Here is a 17077-nt window from a genome sequence, read left to right as displayed (position 1 = left end):
CAATGCACTTCCAAAAGGGAAGTGCCTTGGGTTGACCACTAGATGGCAGGGAGGTGTGTAAGTTCAGGACCTGACATCAGCTTAGGGCTTAGGAAACCGTTGGTCATGGGGGCGGAGTTACAGGGAACCGGGAAAGATATAAATTTGAAGGAGGGTTCCAGAAAGTTCCAGTCCCCAGGGGGAGCTCCAGTGACAGGAGGACTACGACAGTTTGTGCACTGTGAGGAAAACCGTACCAGGGGGACTGAGGAGAGAGAAAGTCAGGGGGGTGGTCCTGACAGGAAGAATCGCAGTAAAGACGAGACACCGGGTGTAGGACACCGTATTGGGCACAATGTCTGACCAGTGAAACTACTGTTGGTGTACAGGCCTCAGGCAGCCACAGTGACGGAGCTGAAAGGAGCGTCGAAGAGTGGAAAAGGTACAGGACGTACATGTACGTCTCAGGTGAAAAGTACGGTGTGTGAAGCGGCCCTGAACACGGAGGGCCGTGAGGAAGGTACTGTGTCGCCTTGTGAGGACCGTCAGTCGGACGGCGAGAGCACAAATAAACTTGGACCTGTTGCACCCAGAACTTGCCTCCATCTTGTCTCTGTTTTGTCTCTGCGCGTTAAAGAGAGGGACCACCCCCCAGCCCGGCCCACCGACTCTACACTTGGCGTAGTCGGCAGGATCGCCGCCGCTAATACGTCATCTTCTGCGGCATGCCTGCCCTACAGGATGGAGAAAGACTTGGACTACGCTGCTTGGATTACAAATACCTGCGGATTACAAATTACCCACCTGTGGATTACAATTTGGGAGCGCTGTGGCGTATCTGCATCACCAGTAGAAGATCCGGGGAGGTACCAGGACTGGTGCAAGAAGGCGGTGATGCTTCAGTGCAGTGGAGAGATCCAGGTGTTTGCCGTAGTTATCAATGGACTGGGGCCCCCTTCTACGTACCCCGGGGGCCAGCGCTATGTACCGGGAGGCCGATGCTCCCCCATACTGGACCCTGACAAGTGGGTGGAAAGGCCTGCCAATACCCCACCCAGCAGAGGGAGTGGCACAGAGAAAAAGTTTGGCTGCGGCTGTCTGGCGCCATTCGAGTGCTGCCCACCGGATGGTATGAGACGCTGCAGGCGTCGAGGCATCGGCCGCCTGGAGTGGCAATGGCGGCGGGATATCGAGCTCCACCAGAAAGTGACATCTTGAGAGCCACGAGCAGGCAGCAGGATGGTGAGCTGGGAAGCGGAGCCTGTGCGGGATCAGCGGGAGCGGCCACCCAGAATACCGGTGGAGAATCTGCCCGCGGAGCCCCTAAGCCTAGAGGCTAGCCCCGTCGGACGGCAGGGTGAAGAGTAGAGACTGCGGGAGGAGCCGTGTGGTGACGTAACGGAGGCCGCGACGCCGGGGAAGGTGAGAGTTCCTTCGGCCCCGCCAACGGCTCCGCAAGTGGCCCCCAGCATTCGGCTGCCGCACGCGGCAGCCTGTGTACCCAAGAGGCCGGTCACAGGAGGCCCTTCCCTCTATGCTGAACTGAGTGGGGCCTCCATTCCAAGTCCTGAACCACCCCACCCGGAGACGCCACGCACGGTGCCGCCGGAGCGGAGCCTAATCCCAGAGGGCGCTGTTGCGCTTCCCCTGCCACCAGCGAACTCATTTCTAAAATCGGTCACTACTCCGGCCCCGGCTGAAACGTCGAGTGCGGCCTACCCTGCGGCCGCAGTTATGCCGGTGTTGGAACCGGCTGCGGCCTATTTGGCAGGCCCCGTGCCCCCACTCACCGAGAACCCGGCTGCCCCCATTCGTCACTCGGCCCCAGAGGCTGCTGGGCCGCAGAAATCATCGGTCGCCTCTGCCCCGCTCACCTCTTTGGCAGAGCCCCACCCACTGGACTCCAGAGCCTGCACTGTACCCTCCGTTTGGGTCGTCGAGTTGATCAAGAAAAAGAAGGCCCGGGAGCAGGAGACATGGAGCCTACTCCACTCAAAGGGGGAGGCTGGCATGGTAGTGAAGAGATCTCGGGGACGGCTGGTATATACCAACGTCGACAGGGGGTACGGTTTCATCCGAGATAAGACTGGTCAAAAGGTTTATGTTAATGTGGCCTCCATATGTCACGGCCGGGCTCTGAAGGAGGGGGACTTAGTATCATATTATAAAGAATACTGCCCCCGCGGATATTATGCGGTGGCAGTACTGGCGGAGCCCGAAGAATGCGAACCCCCGTAAAGAGGACTTGTGTGGACACTCCCGGTATCCCAGGGGTTCCACGGCTGTGGAGCCCTTGCCACTGACCACTAAATAGTGGAAAAGACTGTCAGGAGTTCGGTGCACCGTAGTGCAGGTTACGAAGACCAGTTTAAGTTAAAAAAAAAAGTGCTTTAGTTGTTGAGTATTTTTGTATTATGATATTCCTCTTATAGGATGGTTTGTGTTTAATTGAGAAGCCTGACAGAGCGGGGATACGGAAAAAGAGTGTCCATGTCAAAGGAAGGGGGAAGAAGACATGCAATGTTTTGTTGTAATATGTTGGTTGTAAAAGCAAAAGAAAATGAAAAAAAAAATATATATATATATATAAAAATGGGGTACTTGTGCTATTATAAAGTTATTTGATGTATAATATGCAAAAGTAAAATGCAACAGGTCCGGGCAAGGGAAGGTCTGAGGGACAAAAGGGAAGTTTGAGATCTGAAGAGGGGTCTATGTGTGAAGAGGGTCTGGGAGACCGAGACGCCGACCATGACATGTAATTGAAAGAAAGGTACAAGAGGTGGAAGATGTGAAAAAGACAGCCGTCGTAGGTCAGGTCCCCGACACCACGGACACCCCTGAAGGAGAAAGATGGATGCCGGCAATGATCTGGTAGGTGTGAGGCCTCGATCATGGCGTACCAGACAGTGTAAGGTAACAGAAGGGGAGAGTAGGGGAAGGTACACGCCATAGAGAGAATATGGGTGTACCTAGCCCAATTTGAAAGACGTTGTCATGTGGCGTGCGCGCTGGTGCGTAGCAGTAGGCTACTCAGAGCATGGTGCTCCCAGTATGGTTCGTCCCCCGCAGGTAGTGGGTTTGGACCAACAACTGGTCCGACAACAGAGTGTAGGTGAAGCTTCAGAACGACGAAGGCAGGGATTGCGATTGTCGAGGACGACAATAGACAAAGGAAGGGAGAGTGTAGGGAAGGTGACCTGATGGATGGACTTGTCAGAATGGAGAAAGGAAGGTTTGTACAGTTTAGACAGGTGTCAGTTACTGCAGTGGGGAAACTGCTGAGAAAGAGTAGTGGACGTGCAGTACCTCGGGTTGACCACTAGATGGCAGGGAGGAGTGTAAGTTCAGGACTTGACATCAGCTTAGGGCTTAGGAAACCATTGGTCATGGGGGGCGGAGTTACAGGGAACCGGGAAAGATATAAATTTGAAGGAGGGTTCCAGAAAGTTCCAGTCCCCAGGGGGAGCTCCAGTGACAGGAGGACTACGACAGTTTGTGCACTGTGAGGAAAACCGTACCAGGGGGACTGAGGAGAGAGAAAGTCAGGGGGTTGGTCCTGACAGGAAGAACCGCAGTAAAGACGAGACACCGGGTGTAGGACACCGTATTGGGCACGACGTCTGACCAGTGAAACTACTGTTGGTGTACAGGCCTACGGCAGCCACAGTGACGGAGCTGACAGGAGCGTCGAAGAGTGGAAAAGGTACAGGACGTACATGTACGTCTCAGGTGAAAAGTACGGTGTGTGAAGCGGCCCTGAACACGGAGGGCCGTGAGGAAGGTACTGTGTCGCCTTGTGAGGACCGTCAGTCGGACGGTGAGAGCACAAATAAACTTGGACCTGTTGCACCCAGAACTTGCCTCCATCTTGTCTCTGTTTTGTCTCTGCGCGGTAAAGAGAGGGACCACCCCCCAGCCCGGCCCACCGACTCTACACAAAAACCGCATGCCATCAACTATACAGTTTTTGAATGTTAATTCGGTGCCAAGCAGGATTCACAACCCCGTCGTCAGGCCTCACGGAAAAGCATCCAACGGCGGTAGTGTCATGAATAATGACTGATTATGTTGTAACCAGATCATTAGAATGATTACAGTAGTAGAAAAAGAATGGGTTGATCTTGGGGAAGAAACTGACCTAACAGGTTATGTGATTGAATTATCAAAAAAAGGGACAAAATCATTTTTATAAAGTAAACTGGTAACAACTTACAATTACCAAATTAGATGGCAAAGAAAGCCAGCAGCAGTATATGAGTGTGCTGCTTTTGTGGTAAGCAGTGACTTGTCCACTGCGATTATGTAAAGTTAGACCTTAAATCTTAAGGTTTAGACAATGCTGTGAAGTATCATGGATTTTTACAAATAAAAAGTAGATAATTTATTAGATTAACAGAGAGTTGAGGAACCTTTAGTCTTTTAATTTAGTAACAACCAAAGCTACATTCACTTCTGGATGTTATTCTGTAAATCGGTGGCAGCTTCAGTTTAACCTCTGATCCAGGCGGGTGAATGGGCACCGTGTACAAACGATTTCTTTATTGAGTAAGTTCTGTCTTGGGTATCTTATCTGACGGAACACAATGATCCCATTCTGTCTCCGTCCTATCTGTGCACTGCTGTCTTTCGGAGGGCATTAGATAATGCAGGTAGGAGGATTTATGCCATGAACTTGAAATTTCTTAGGAGCCATCAGGTTTTGCGAACACGGATAATTATTTGTCCCAAATCTGATATCTCCAGTAATGTCCCAACTGATCTGATTACCGGTGAATTAACTTGTCAGGACTCCCCCTCTGCAGAATTCTGTATCATGTTCCTTTTGTAACTAGAAGTCAAAAGAAAAATAAACTGTCTAATTATTAAGAGGTTTTTCCAATATCGCAAATCATCCCCTTTCCAACTGAGAATGGGGTTCCGGAACTATGCAGACCCCAGTCATGAATCGTGGTGCTCATGATGAGCCTCCGCTCCATTCATTATCAATGGGATTTTGCTGGAAATAGCGGAGTACTGTCCTTGAATTTTTCAAGTAGTTCCAAACCATAGGGAGCAGAAACTAATTTTTGGGATCACTGGGGGACGCAGTGAACAGTTTTCCCCGGAGATCAGCAAGGTAGGCCCTATACATAGGGAAAATGCAATTTTGGTAAAATCCCTTTAACAGCTTACTGTTGGACCATTGTGGGTTAAAGATTTCCAGTATTATGGCATACTCTATACCATCAAATACCATACCACCACCATTCCTTTATACCCTTCACCTCCCAATAGCTTCAACAACATACCACTCCATTGCTCCTGCCTTACAACGCTGTTTTATTACAAGTCACTGCCTACTACAAAATCAACACTGTCTTCCCCGTTGATTTGAACATGATCTGATGGCTATGGGATATTGAAACCTTACTCTCCTAAAAGGGTTGTCCCTTCTTATATGTACAGACGCGGATACAAACTAATGCTAGAAATCACATCTATCTCAAGACTAGGCCACATTTGTGCAGCTGTAAATGGAAAAGTGGCCATACATGTGCGTATCTCTCCAGACAGTGGTATGAGAGTTCCAAAAATTGCTGAGTACGCTTGCAGCTTAAAGCACCACTCCACTGTTATTTTTTTTTTATTGCAAAGCTGGCGTGGTGCCACGAATATGGTTTTCCTGCCCCTATTCTCATATTTACCAGTTCACTGTCATCTTGTTCTGTTATCAGCATCGCCCTAATCGGTCTCCAGCAGTTTGTGACCGGCCAGATCAGTTCAGTGTTGGCTGGACAAGCCGGATTTTCACTACTTTATCTATGAGAGCCAGAACGAGTCTCCCATTGACTTACACTGAAAGCTTGTGACCGTTACCGCTGGCTTACGGTGAGTCAGAAGTTGCAATCACAAGGTGGTGGTGTAGGACCGATGAAGACATGAAAATGATGGCTGGTAAATGTAAGATTAGGGTCAGAGAACTTACATTAGTGGCACCACTGCAGTGTCGCAGTAAAAAAATAACAATGGAGTAATGCTTTAATCTTCATTAACACAATCTTATTGATGTAATGGACTTTCTCAAACAAAATAAACCTGCTCCTCTCCTGCTGTTGTTGCTTTCGAAGAGGGACCATACAGTACCAAGGCCTCAGCTAAACAGTAAGTGCAGTTGGTTCAACACTCAGGTGGGTCGTCAACATCGACAATCTTCACGCCTGTCATGATGAGTGGGCGAGGCTCCAGACTCATTAAGAGTCTTAGGCCTCTTAATGAATCTGGAACGTCTGATGAGTAGTGCACGCCTTGCTACAAATCTTACTGCAGTCCCCACTGGCGAAAGATTTGTGGAGTAGCGATCTGATCGTCATGAATTTGATGAGAAGTGGTCTCCGTGCCACCCCATGTCTGTCTACTTTACCTGAGCTGGGGAAAATAGGCCTGAGAACGACAAAAGTATTAAAATATTTGCGCATCCTCAACTTGCACCAACATTTTGCAACTTTTCCAAGATTTTTATACCAGAATTCTGTCATAAAAGCTCAGGCCAATAGTGTGGCTGAATAATGGCTTATGACATGTTATAATGTCACGCTCGCGCCTTTGTTGAATGGCGCGAGCCGGGGAGTTGTGGCCCCACTGTGCCACAAACCAGGCTACCCTGGAAGGGACGTGACTACGGCAGCTACCTCGGTCTTCACTGGAGCCTCTGATGGTGAGGTCAGGCTTGTACGGCAGATAGCTGTCGGGTGCCCCTCCAGGGTGGTGTCTGGCTGTGGTTGCTGATCCCACTAGGGGACAAGTCACTCGGACAGGTGCTATAGACAGGCAGGTAGACACAGCAGGCACGGCTTGGAGACACAGAGCAAGCAGGCACGGCTTGGAGAGACTGGGCAAGCTGGCGTGGCTTGGAGACACAGGACAGGCAGGCACGGCTTGAGACACAGGACAGGAGGGCACGGCTTGAGACACAGGACAGGCGGGCACGGCTTGAGACACAGGACAGGCGGGCACGGCTTGAGACACAGGACAGGCGGGCACGGCTTGAGACACAGGACAGGCTGGCGTGGTATGAGAAGGAACAGGTAGGGGCCTGTTCACACAGCAGGTGCAGGTATGGTTGTAGGCAGGAAGGTGTGGAGTAAGTTGGAACAGGTTAAGAACTGTTCACAGAGGAGGTGCAGGTATGCATACAGGCAGGAGTGTGGAGTAGGAGGAGACACAGGAGTGCGGAGTAGGCGGAGACGCAGGAGTGCGGAGTAGGCGGAGCTTGCAAGAGTGCTGAGTAGGCGGAGCTTGCAAGAGTGCGGAGTAGGTGGAGCTTGCAAGAGTGCAATGTAGGCAGAGCTTGCAAGACTGCAAGGTAGGTAGAGCTTGCAAGAGTGCAAGGTACAGATAGGAAGGACACAGGGAAAGACACAGCAGGGAAAGGAACCACAGACAAGGAGACTGACAGACAGAGGTAAGACGGAAATCAGACATAGAAACAGTACAAGAAAAGGTATAGGGACCGAAGGATATAGGGACGAGGATATTCTGCCTCCTGGAGGGCGAGCAGAGAAGTACCAGGCAAGTAATAAGACAAGGCTAGGACAAGACAGGGACCAGGATATACGCCTCCTGGCAGGCAGCCAGAGAATGCTAGACAACGCTAGGAGAAAAGCCTGTCAGAGAAGGCGAGACATAGGACAGGGCCTGGCTACCTCAGCAGCAAGGAGCTAACTGAGTTGAGACATTGCTCATGCAAGGGTTAGTGGGTGTGATGACCCTATATAGTAAAGGACTCCAGGTGATTGGTCGGGGACAGCTTAGACTGGTGCACCCTGACAGCATAAGAAGCAGAGAGTTCAGGCGCCGCCCCCCTATACACACAGTGAGGAAACATGAAGAGAGAAAGCAGGAAAGCAAGAGGCATAGCGCATGGAGCTGGCAGCAGACAGAAATTACCGCATGACCTGGAGCAGTAAGTAACATAGTAACATAGTTTTGAAGGCTGAAGGAAGACCTTATGTCCATCTAGTTCAGCCTATTTTTAGTGCAGCTGTTCTGCATTGTTGATCCTGGGGAAGGCAAAAAACCCACAGAGTAGAAGCCAATTTTCTCCATAGGGAAAAAAATCCCTTCCCCTAAGCTGGGTCAACCATCTACCTATAATATTATGTTATTCGTAACCTTCTATACTGTTACTCACAAGAAAAGCATCCATTCCTTTCTTACATTCATTCAGTGAGTTGGCCATCACCACTTCCTCAGGAAGAGAATTCCAGAGCCTCACTGCTCTTACCGTGAAGAACCCTCTTCTATGCTGGTGCAGAAATTGTCTTTCCTCCAAACGAAGAGAATGCCCCCTTGTTCTTGACACAGTCCTTGGTACAAACAGTTCATTGGAGAGATCTCTATATTGCCCTCTGATATACTTGTACATATATATTAGTTGGTAAGCGGGGATGGGAAGCCATGCAGTGATGCCAGCAGGGCTGTTACATATAGAGATGGGAAAATCTTTTGAATTCGCTAGCTTTGCTGAATTTTTTTTCCCCAAATTTTGATTTATGGCAAATCAATTTTCAGTGAACGGAAAATACCGCAAAGCCTTCAACTGCCCTGAAAAGACATGTATAAGAGTCTGAATTCTTGGAATGTACCCAACTAGTTTTCAAGCTGTTTAATGCAAACACAGCCTCAGTAATGTCCAAATGACCTCAAAAGACATGGCTATGGGTAAAACGGATGGTATCCATTCTTCACTGCTGTGCTGTCACACACTATTTGTTCGGTTTATTCAGTGTTTTATGGATTTCTCTTCCTATCTCTATAGCTAAGCTGTTAGCTCTGACATTCTCTCACTATCCAGATTCACCACAAACAGGCTACTGCGTTCCCTGCCTCTGCTTTTATATAGTCTTTTATAATCTTATCTGTGCTAAACCATGGTGGTGTGGGTAATCCCGCTCTGCCTCACCTAAGGTCATGTACGCCTTCTATGTCTGATGCAATTTTATGCAATGTATAGTAGTGGAGAAAGTTTCAGGTAATTTTTGGAAAATGAATCACAAATTGTTTGAATTCTATGGATTCCGCAAATTCCTAAAAATTCTACTGTACATAAATTCAACCTGCATCTAATCGATTGGCTCATCTCTAGCCATAATTAATACACATTACTTCGAGTCCCTTAAGGACAGGCATCGAGTGAATACAGCAGAAACGCAAGATTGCCTGTCTAATAAGGAACCTTGATTTATAACAGCAAGACAAAACAAAGAGGATTATATTCCACTTGTAAATCCTGGGATCTGCAATTCTAATTTTCCAACAGAATTTGCCTCTCTACAGAATTAGTCTCAGACATGGAAATAAAGCAATCAAGGTATCTGCAAAAGGAAGAAACACTCTAAATATAGCCGGACCTATCATTCTGACAGATCAGCTTTATCATTGCTAGATTTTTAAATTGTACTTCACACTTGTTTAGAAAAGTGAGCATTTAGAATACTAAGTAGGGCATTAGCACAAGCCGAGAGATGATTTTTAATAGTAGCGGTCTACCGCTACCAACATAAAGTATGATTCTCCTAGCTGTCACTGTCTGCTTTATTAGGCTATTCTGTGACTGAAGGTCAAGCATAAATATATCCATACACATCATATGGAAATCAGGTCTGCTTTACCATAAAACAAGAATAGAAAAATATGAAAAAATTTTGGTTGGAAGATGACCAAGAAAACATCCCTCCATTGCCTGAATCTGAATTGACCATGCTCCACAAATTTGGAAAGTTACTGCGGTGCATGTTTTTCCCATTTTCCCAGGTGTCTTATAGGTTGGATTAACATTACCCCCACTTTGATGAGGTCATCAAATGTAGATGTAACAATCTTGACAGCTTCAGTGGTAGGTCCACCACTCGGTAGCATAATGTGCATGGGTGGCAGACAGAACGAAGGTCATTTTAGGTGCTTAATAGTGATGAGTGAACGTGCTGGGATAAAGTATTATCCGTCATGCTCGGGTGCTAACCGAGTGTCTTCGGCGTGCTGGAAAAATATGCTCGCCTCCCCGCGGCTGCATGTCTCATGACTGTTTGACAGCTGCAACATATGCAGAGATTGCCTATTTGTTAGACCAGGGTTCCCCAACTCCAGTCCTCAAGGCCCACCAACAGGTCATGTTTTCAGGATTTCCCTTGCATTGTACAGGTGATGAAATTATCACCTGGGCAATACTAAGGAAATCCTGAAAACATGACCTGTTGGTGGGCCTTGAGGACTGGAGTTGGGGAACCCTGTGTTAGACTATACCTGTAAGTTTTGTGGTTATCGAACAGCCGCGAGACATACAGGAGCGGGGACTCAACCATATTTTCGAGCATGCCAATGTCAATCTGTTAGCACCAGAGCATGGTGGATAAGACCCTATCTGACCACGTTCGCTCATCACTACTGCGTAACCAATGTAAAACAGAAATCTGGACTGCAACCCCAACCAATATCAAATAGGGGTACAGCAAAGATATATCAAAGCATGCGAAGACAGCAAAAATATAAAAAAAACAGCTATGAACACACCCATACACACAATATAATAATACATCATCTTCATTTAACATGAATTTAAATACAAGGACAAAGACAAAAAATAAAAACTCAGAAAAACGGATAAGTAATGTAGTCCTATATCTAAAGACTCCAAAAATAAGGGCTTAGAGTTAAAGAGTATGGTTCCTCAGTTGTCCGGGGCCCTGCAAGCTATGCGTAGAGACAACAAAAATTCTGGTCAAACACTAAAATAAAGTGCTAGTTAAGGAGTAAATGGAACAAATATACAAAACAATTCATAATGCAAGTGAGAATAAATGCGTCTTATGGTCCTCCACATACTTACATATGTATTTTCTCATATTACCTCTTTTGCATTGTGCTCGGATGCTCTTTTACAGTTAGTGGCTCCATTCTTATTCTGGGATACATTGTACTTTAGTTTTATAACAGGATATTTTACACTTTACATTTATACTGGGATAAACTGCACATTGCATTTGCAGTATACTGCTATACAGTATATTGCACTTTACATCTATTCTGGGATACATTGGATTCTACTTACACACCAGCATATATTGCAGTTTATCAGCTTGTTTGCTGCTATGTTTTACCTACATTTATCGCACTTGCATTTTGGATTGCTGTTTATATTTGTAATTAATATCTTTTCATTACCATTTTATAATAATGTTTGACAAAAAATTTTGCATATGTGGCAAGGCACAGATATGGCCAAGGTTACAAAAGAATTTCTGCAGTACTCAAGGTTCCTAAGAGTACAGTGGCCTCCATAATCCTTAAATGGAAGAAGTTTGGGACCATCAGAAGTCTTCCTAGACCTGGCCGTCCAGCCAAACTGAGCAATTGTGGGAGAAGAGCCTTGGTGAGAGAGGTAAAGAACAACCCCAAGATCATTTTGGCAGAGCTCCACAGATGCAGTAGGGAGATGGGAGAAAGTTCCACATAGTCAACTATCACTGCAGCCCTCCACCAGTCCGGCCTTTATGGTAGAGTGGCCCAACGGAAGCCTCTCCTCAGTGCCAGACATATGAAAGCCGGCATAGAGTTTGCTAAAAAACACATGAAGGACTCCCAGACTATGAGAAATAAGATTCTCTGGTCTGATGAGACGAAGATAGAACTTTTAGGTGATAATTCTAAGCGGTATGGGTGGAGAAAACCAGGCACTGCTCATCGCCTGCCCAATAAAATCCCAATTGCAATTGAAGGAAACATGAATGCAGCCAAGTACAGAGATATCCTGGATGAAAACCTCTTCCAGAGTGCTCTTGACCTCAGACTTGGCCGAAGGTTCACCTTCCAACAAGACAATGACCCTAAGCACACAGCTAAAATAACAAAGAAGTGGCTTCAGAACAACTCTGTGACCATTCTTGACTGGCCCAGTCAGAGCCCTGACCTAAACCCAATTGAACATCTCTGGAGAGACCTGAGAATGGCTGTCCACCAACATTCACCATCCAACCTGACGGAACTGGAGAGGATCTGCAAGGAAGAATGGCAGAGGATCCCCAAATCCAGGTGTGAAAAACTTGTGGCATCATTCCCAAGAAGACTCATGGCTGTACTAACTCAAAAGGGTGCTTCTACTCAATACTGAGCAAAGGGTCTGAATACTTTTGACCATGTGATACAGTGTACATTAATGAGAAAAAAATCAACTTTTTTGAATTTACCAAATGGCTGCAATGAAACAAAGAGTGAAAAATTTAAAGGGGTCTGAATACTTTCCATACCCACTGTAAGTCATTTATAGATCTCTAAATAAACAGTATTGCCTGACTAGGCTCAAGTGGTTAGATGGGTACTAGATCTCAACAGATCAAAACCTTGCTTACTTCTTCAATTTAGCCAAGACAATATTGTGAGTTGAATTACAAAAGAATGGGGGCTTACTTAAATGCTACACCAAAAGGGTCTGTTTTAACAGCCTTGTTAAACAGTCCAAGGGGCAGGGTTCCAATTTTTTACATTAAAATGTTCATGAATATCAGAATATAGCATCTTTCTGGAGACCTATGTTTATGTGTAACTATATATACATTAACTAATATTTAGTTAACATTTGTCACGAGGGTGTCACGTCCCCCTGGAAGACCTGGAGTTATATGGTCACGTCGGGTAATGAATCGCAAGTCTACTTTAGAGATGGTGTGATTTGTGTGCCATATTAAATGGATTACTGGATTACTGAAGTTTGCTGTAGTAAGTGTCCCTGTTCTCATTTAGTTTATTCCTCCCTGTCCCTATCCTCCTCCCTATAGTTGGTTAGTGTTTTGCTTGATAGAGGTTTACTGTTATCCCTGTTTTGCCCCATTACCTTTCTGCCCCATGCCTCATGGGGTGAAAGAGGTGACAAATCAGGGTTTAACAGGAGCATAGTAAAGTCAGAGGGATAGTTAGGGTCCCAATTCCAGGGACAGTTTGAGGCTCCCCTTCCTTACCGAAGACCGTAATGGTGTGGCGATATTTTACTATGTAACTACTCAAATACAAATACTTAATTATTATTGCAGCTTTCACACTGGCCATTGCAATATACAGTACACATAAGGCTATAAACTCCCATTATCTGCAGCCCACTTTTCAGCTCTTCTGTGTAGATGGGGCAGAGTCACCAGAGTGATTTCATCATCATAACAGTTAATGACAAATTACTGCTCTGCTGTACTGTTAGACACCTTGATAACAAAATAGGAATATTCTGCACATAAGGCACTGTATGGAGCTTCCTGATAATCCCTGATCTTTGGTGAAAATCGATTTTACTCCATAACCAGAAGTGTATTTTGTTTTGAAATTATTCTTAGAAAAATACTGAATTATTATTGCAGTTTTCACATTGGCTATTGCAATGCACACATAAGATTTACAATACCTATTAGCTATAGTTCACTTTTCAGCTTTGCTGTGTAGATGGGGACAGGGTCAACAGAGTAATATGAATATCATCAGAGGGTTTAATGACAAGTTACCACTGTGCTCATTGTTAGAGATCTTGATAAAATAGAATAGGAATATTATGCACAAATTTAAGGCCCTGTATACATTTCCCTTGTCGAACAATGGTCTTTGATGAAGTCAATTTTACTCCATAACCAGAATTATAAATCATTTCTTTCACTCTGGGAAAATATAAAGTCTGTAGTCTAAGTGTCAACAGTTAATTCATCATCATCATGGGGTTTAATGACAAATTACTGCTCTGCTGTAGCCAAAAGTGCATTTTTGTCATGTGACTATTCTTATAAAAATACTGAATTGTTTTGGAGCAGTCAGCCTTGCTATTGGAATACATGTATAAGACTGGCAACTCCTGTTGTCTGCAGCTCACTTTTTAGCTTTGCTGTATAGACGGGGACATGGTCAACACAGTCATTTAATCAATATCAGAGGTTTAATGACAAATTACTGCTCTGATGTACTGTTACAGACCTTGATAAGATAACATCTTATTAATATCTAATTATTCTATTATAAAATATTAAATATAAGATATTATGCACAAATATAAGGCCCTGTATGCAGTTTCCCTGACAATCGCTGGTCTCTGGTGGAAGTAGATTTTACTCCAAAACTAGAAGTGTATTTTGTCATGTGACTATTCTTAAAAAAAATACTGAGTTATTATTGCAGCAGTCAGACTGACGATTGGAATACACATATAAGACTTACAACTCCTATTGTCTGCAGTTCACTTTTCAGCTTTGCTTTTCAGAAGGAGACAGAGTCAACTGAGTGATTTCATCATAATAACATGGTTTAATGACAAATTACTGCTCTGCTGTACTGTTAGAGATCTTGACAAGATAGAATAGGAATATTATGCACACATATAAGGCCATGCATGCAGTTTTTCTGCCAATCCCTGGTCTTTGGTGGAAGTAGATTTTACTCCATACCCAGAAGTGTAACAATTATTTCTTTTACTCAGGGAAAAACATTAATTCTGCAATCTTAGATGTGAATCTAAGTAATCTTGATAAAAGTAGAACTTATTTCGTGAGCCACTCAGACTAAAGCTATACTGTAATAGTGTATTAACACTTTCCTGTCCATTATCTCACACTTGTAACTGTCATAAAGCAGACACCTTGTTGTACAGTGAAAACAGACAGTACAAGAAGAAAGTGTGTCTTCAACTCGGTAAAATAGATCTTCCCCAAGGCTTTTCATTCGGCAGGTGCTTATTTTCTACCGATAAGTAGGCCTTCCACACAGAATCGGTGCACACTATTTGAATGTATAATCGTGATGATAAATGCTCTTTTGATTAGAGTTTAATCAGATGCATGATGAGCACGGACCAAATGAATGCACTACTTTTTATTTTCCACTGATTTTGCTCCCATTGCAAAAGGGGAAATGAAAATAAATAGGCTCTCAGAGCAAATTAATGAACACAAATACTTACTAGGTTTGCAATAATGTAATGATAGCCTTTCACATGTTTCCCAACACTCACAATCTGTAACGAAAAAAGACATAATATTTTAGCCGTACACTCCGCAACACAATTAACACAGGATCATCGCCATAAAATATAGTAATAATAGATAAAAAAATATAACAACGTATAACTCATACAGAAAAGAACAAACATTGCTTAATATGTCATTACTGCATTCAGGGGATAAACATGTTTGTTTGTTTTTTAAGATCTTGGTAACTTGACTTTGTTGGTGGAGAACCTTATTCATTCTGCTTATTTATATAGCACCATTAATTCTGCAGCGCTTTACATATATATTGCCATCACTGTCCCCATTGGGGCTCACAATCTACATTCCCTATCAGTATGTCTTTGGAGCGTGAGACCAGAGAGCCCAGAGGAAACCGGTTTTCCTTCACACATTTTTGGAGTCCATGTTGATAGGTTCAATTTATTTAAAGTTCTCCAAGCCTCCCCACAAAAATGGAATAAAGACCTTATAAGAAATAATTGGAACCTCATACTGATTATATGGTCATATGCTGGAGCCTGTACTAGAATTTTAGCTTCCATTTATGTGATTTTTTTATGTATCTACAAAAGGTTCTACTGAACTAATCTAGGGTTTCCAGAGATCCCAATGAGGGAGAGGCCTCCACAGATGCTAGGGAAGTGTCCTGTGGTGGAATGGGAGAGACTTTAAGGAGTATCGATCACCAATCTGGGGCTGCACTGTCTAATAAAAGAGTGGGCAGCCCAAGACTGAAGACTACCTAACAGTCCCCATAAAGGGCTTGATTTTTTTTTTAAAGAAAAAGTTGGACACAAACTTTTAAATTGTGGTATCTCAGCATACAGAGCGGCACCCCACAACCTTCCGAGGCTCCTCTCACATGTTATCACAAATCTCACACTTTCCACTGCATGAACATTTACTACGTAGAGACTAGAAATGAGCGTATCGATTAAGTATAGTATTATGTTTGAGTAGATATTCTGAAATTCCTGGTTGTACACAAATTAAATACCCTGCGTTTCGATTTGCAAAAAAAGTTGCCCGATGCCATTTTTCACTCTGGCGAAGCATCGGTGAGTGGCCTAATGAAGGTTAGACGGCCGAGTAGGCTTCACCACAATGCCCAGCAGCTGTGACATCACATCCCAATTCATAAATTGGATTTTCATACTTTGTACAGTGGTGGTCAGTCTACCACTGGGTCATCGGAGATCAGTGGTTCCCAGTGGAGCACTGTCTGGTGTTGGACTGGTAATATGTACAACAGAGTAAGAATCCATCTCCAGATTCATAGGGTGAGCAGAGTAGAAAGATCACATTCAAACAAAATGTTTCTCTTTCTCCTCTTTACGTCTCCCCCCAACTTCTTTTCCAGTACTAAAATCCATATATATATTTGCCAAAATCACATTTTTGATGAAATTTTGACCAATTTGAATTGTAAAAGATGTTATGATGATTCACCAAAGGAGGAAAAAACAAAATACCAGCTAAGTCCAGAAAAACCAGAGAGGTTGGCAGCTATCGGATTGCAGACCCCTGGACCTATCCACAACAACTAGCAGTAGCCGTGGGGGGTTCCTACGGTGCCCTAGACCCCTCGATCACAGCCGGAGAACTAGATAGCCTAAAGACAGAAAGGGGAAAAACTAAACTGCCCCAGAGCAGACCCCAAAGCAATAGGCAGCCCCCAACATATAATGACGGTGAGGCAAGATGAAAACACTAACACAGATAGAAAGATAGGTCGAGCAACTGATGGGGCCCAAGCTAACTACATAGGACAGGATAGGAAAGCTGCTGTCTGCCATCCGCAAAAACCCTATCAAAATGAGCCAACCGACTGATAGGAAAAACAGGCCCTGAAGTCGCTAGGCTTCAAAAGACTATATCAGCACTCAGGTATATTCTGAAGACAGAGCAAAAGATCAAGAGATCAGAGACAAAAATGGAATTCAGCTCACCCCCGGCCGGGGATGGCAGAACTCCCAAAAAACAAGGCAAAACAAAAACAAAACTGAAGAGTACAAAGCAGAGCAGAAAAACTTAGCTTTGAGATGCAGGAATCAGACTAGTCTCCAAGAATCCAGCAGGAAGATCAC

At 44.7% G+C, this 17077-nt stretch overlaps 1 protein-coding gene across 7 annotated transcripts in view; it reads right to left on the bottom strand.

The window, feature by feature from the left end:
- GRIA4 (glutamate ionotropic receptor AMPA type subunit 4) overlaps positions 1-17077 on the bottom strand; it is a 529928-nt gene that overhangs the window by 237980 nt on the left and 274871 nt on the right. For all 7 annotated transcript variants that reach the window (XR_012226501.1, XM_073558369.1, XM_073558370.1 and 4 more), the window contains exon 5: positions 14942-14995. Coding sequence is in view for 6 of the 7 variants with exons in the window: in XM_073558369.1 (XP_073414470.1) it covers positions 14942-14995 (54 nt within the window). In the remaining variant the exon portion in view is untranslated. The remainder of the gene's footprint in view (positions 1-14941; positions 14996-17077) is intronic.

This window comes from Dendrobates tinctorius, unplaced genomic scaffold (assembly GCF_039654945.1).
Source record: "Dendrobates tinctorius isolate UK_male_01 unplaced genomic scaffold, ASM3965494v1 ptg000256l, whole genome shotgun sequence".
In the NCBI taxonomy this organism is placed as follows: domain Eukaryota; kingdom Metazoa; phylum Chordata; class Amphibia; order Anura; family Dendrobatidae; genus Dendrobates; species Dendrobates tinctorius.
This window is presented reverse-complemented; position numbering and strand designations above follow the sequence as displayed.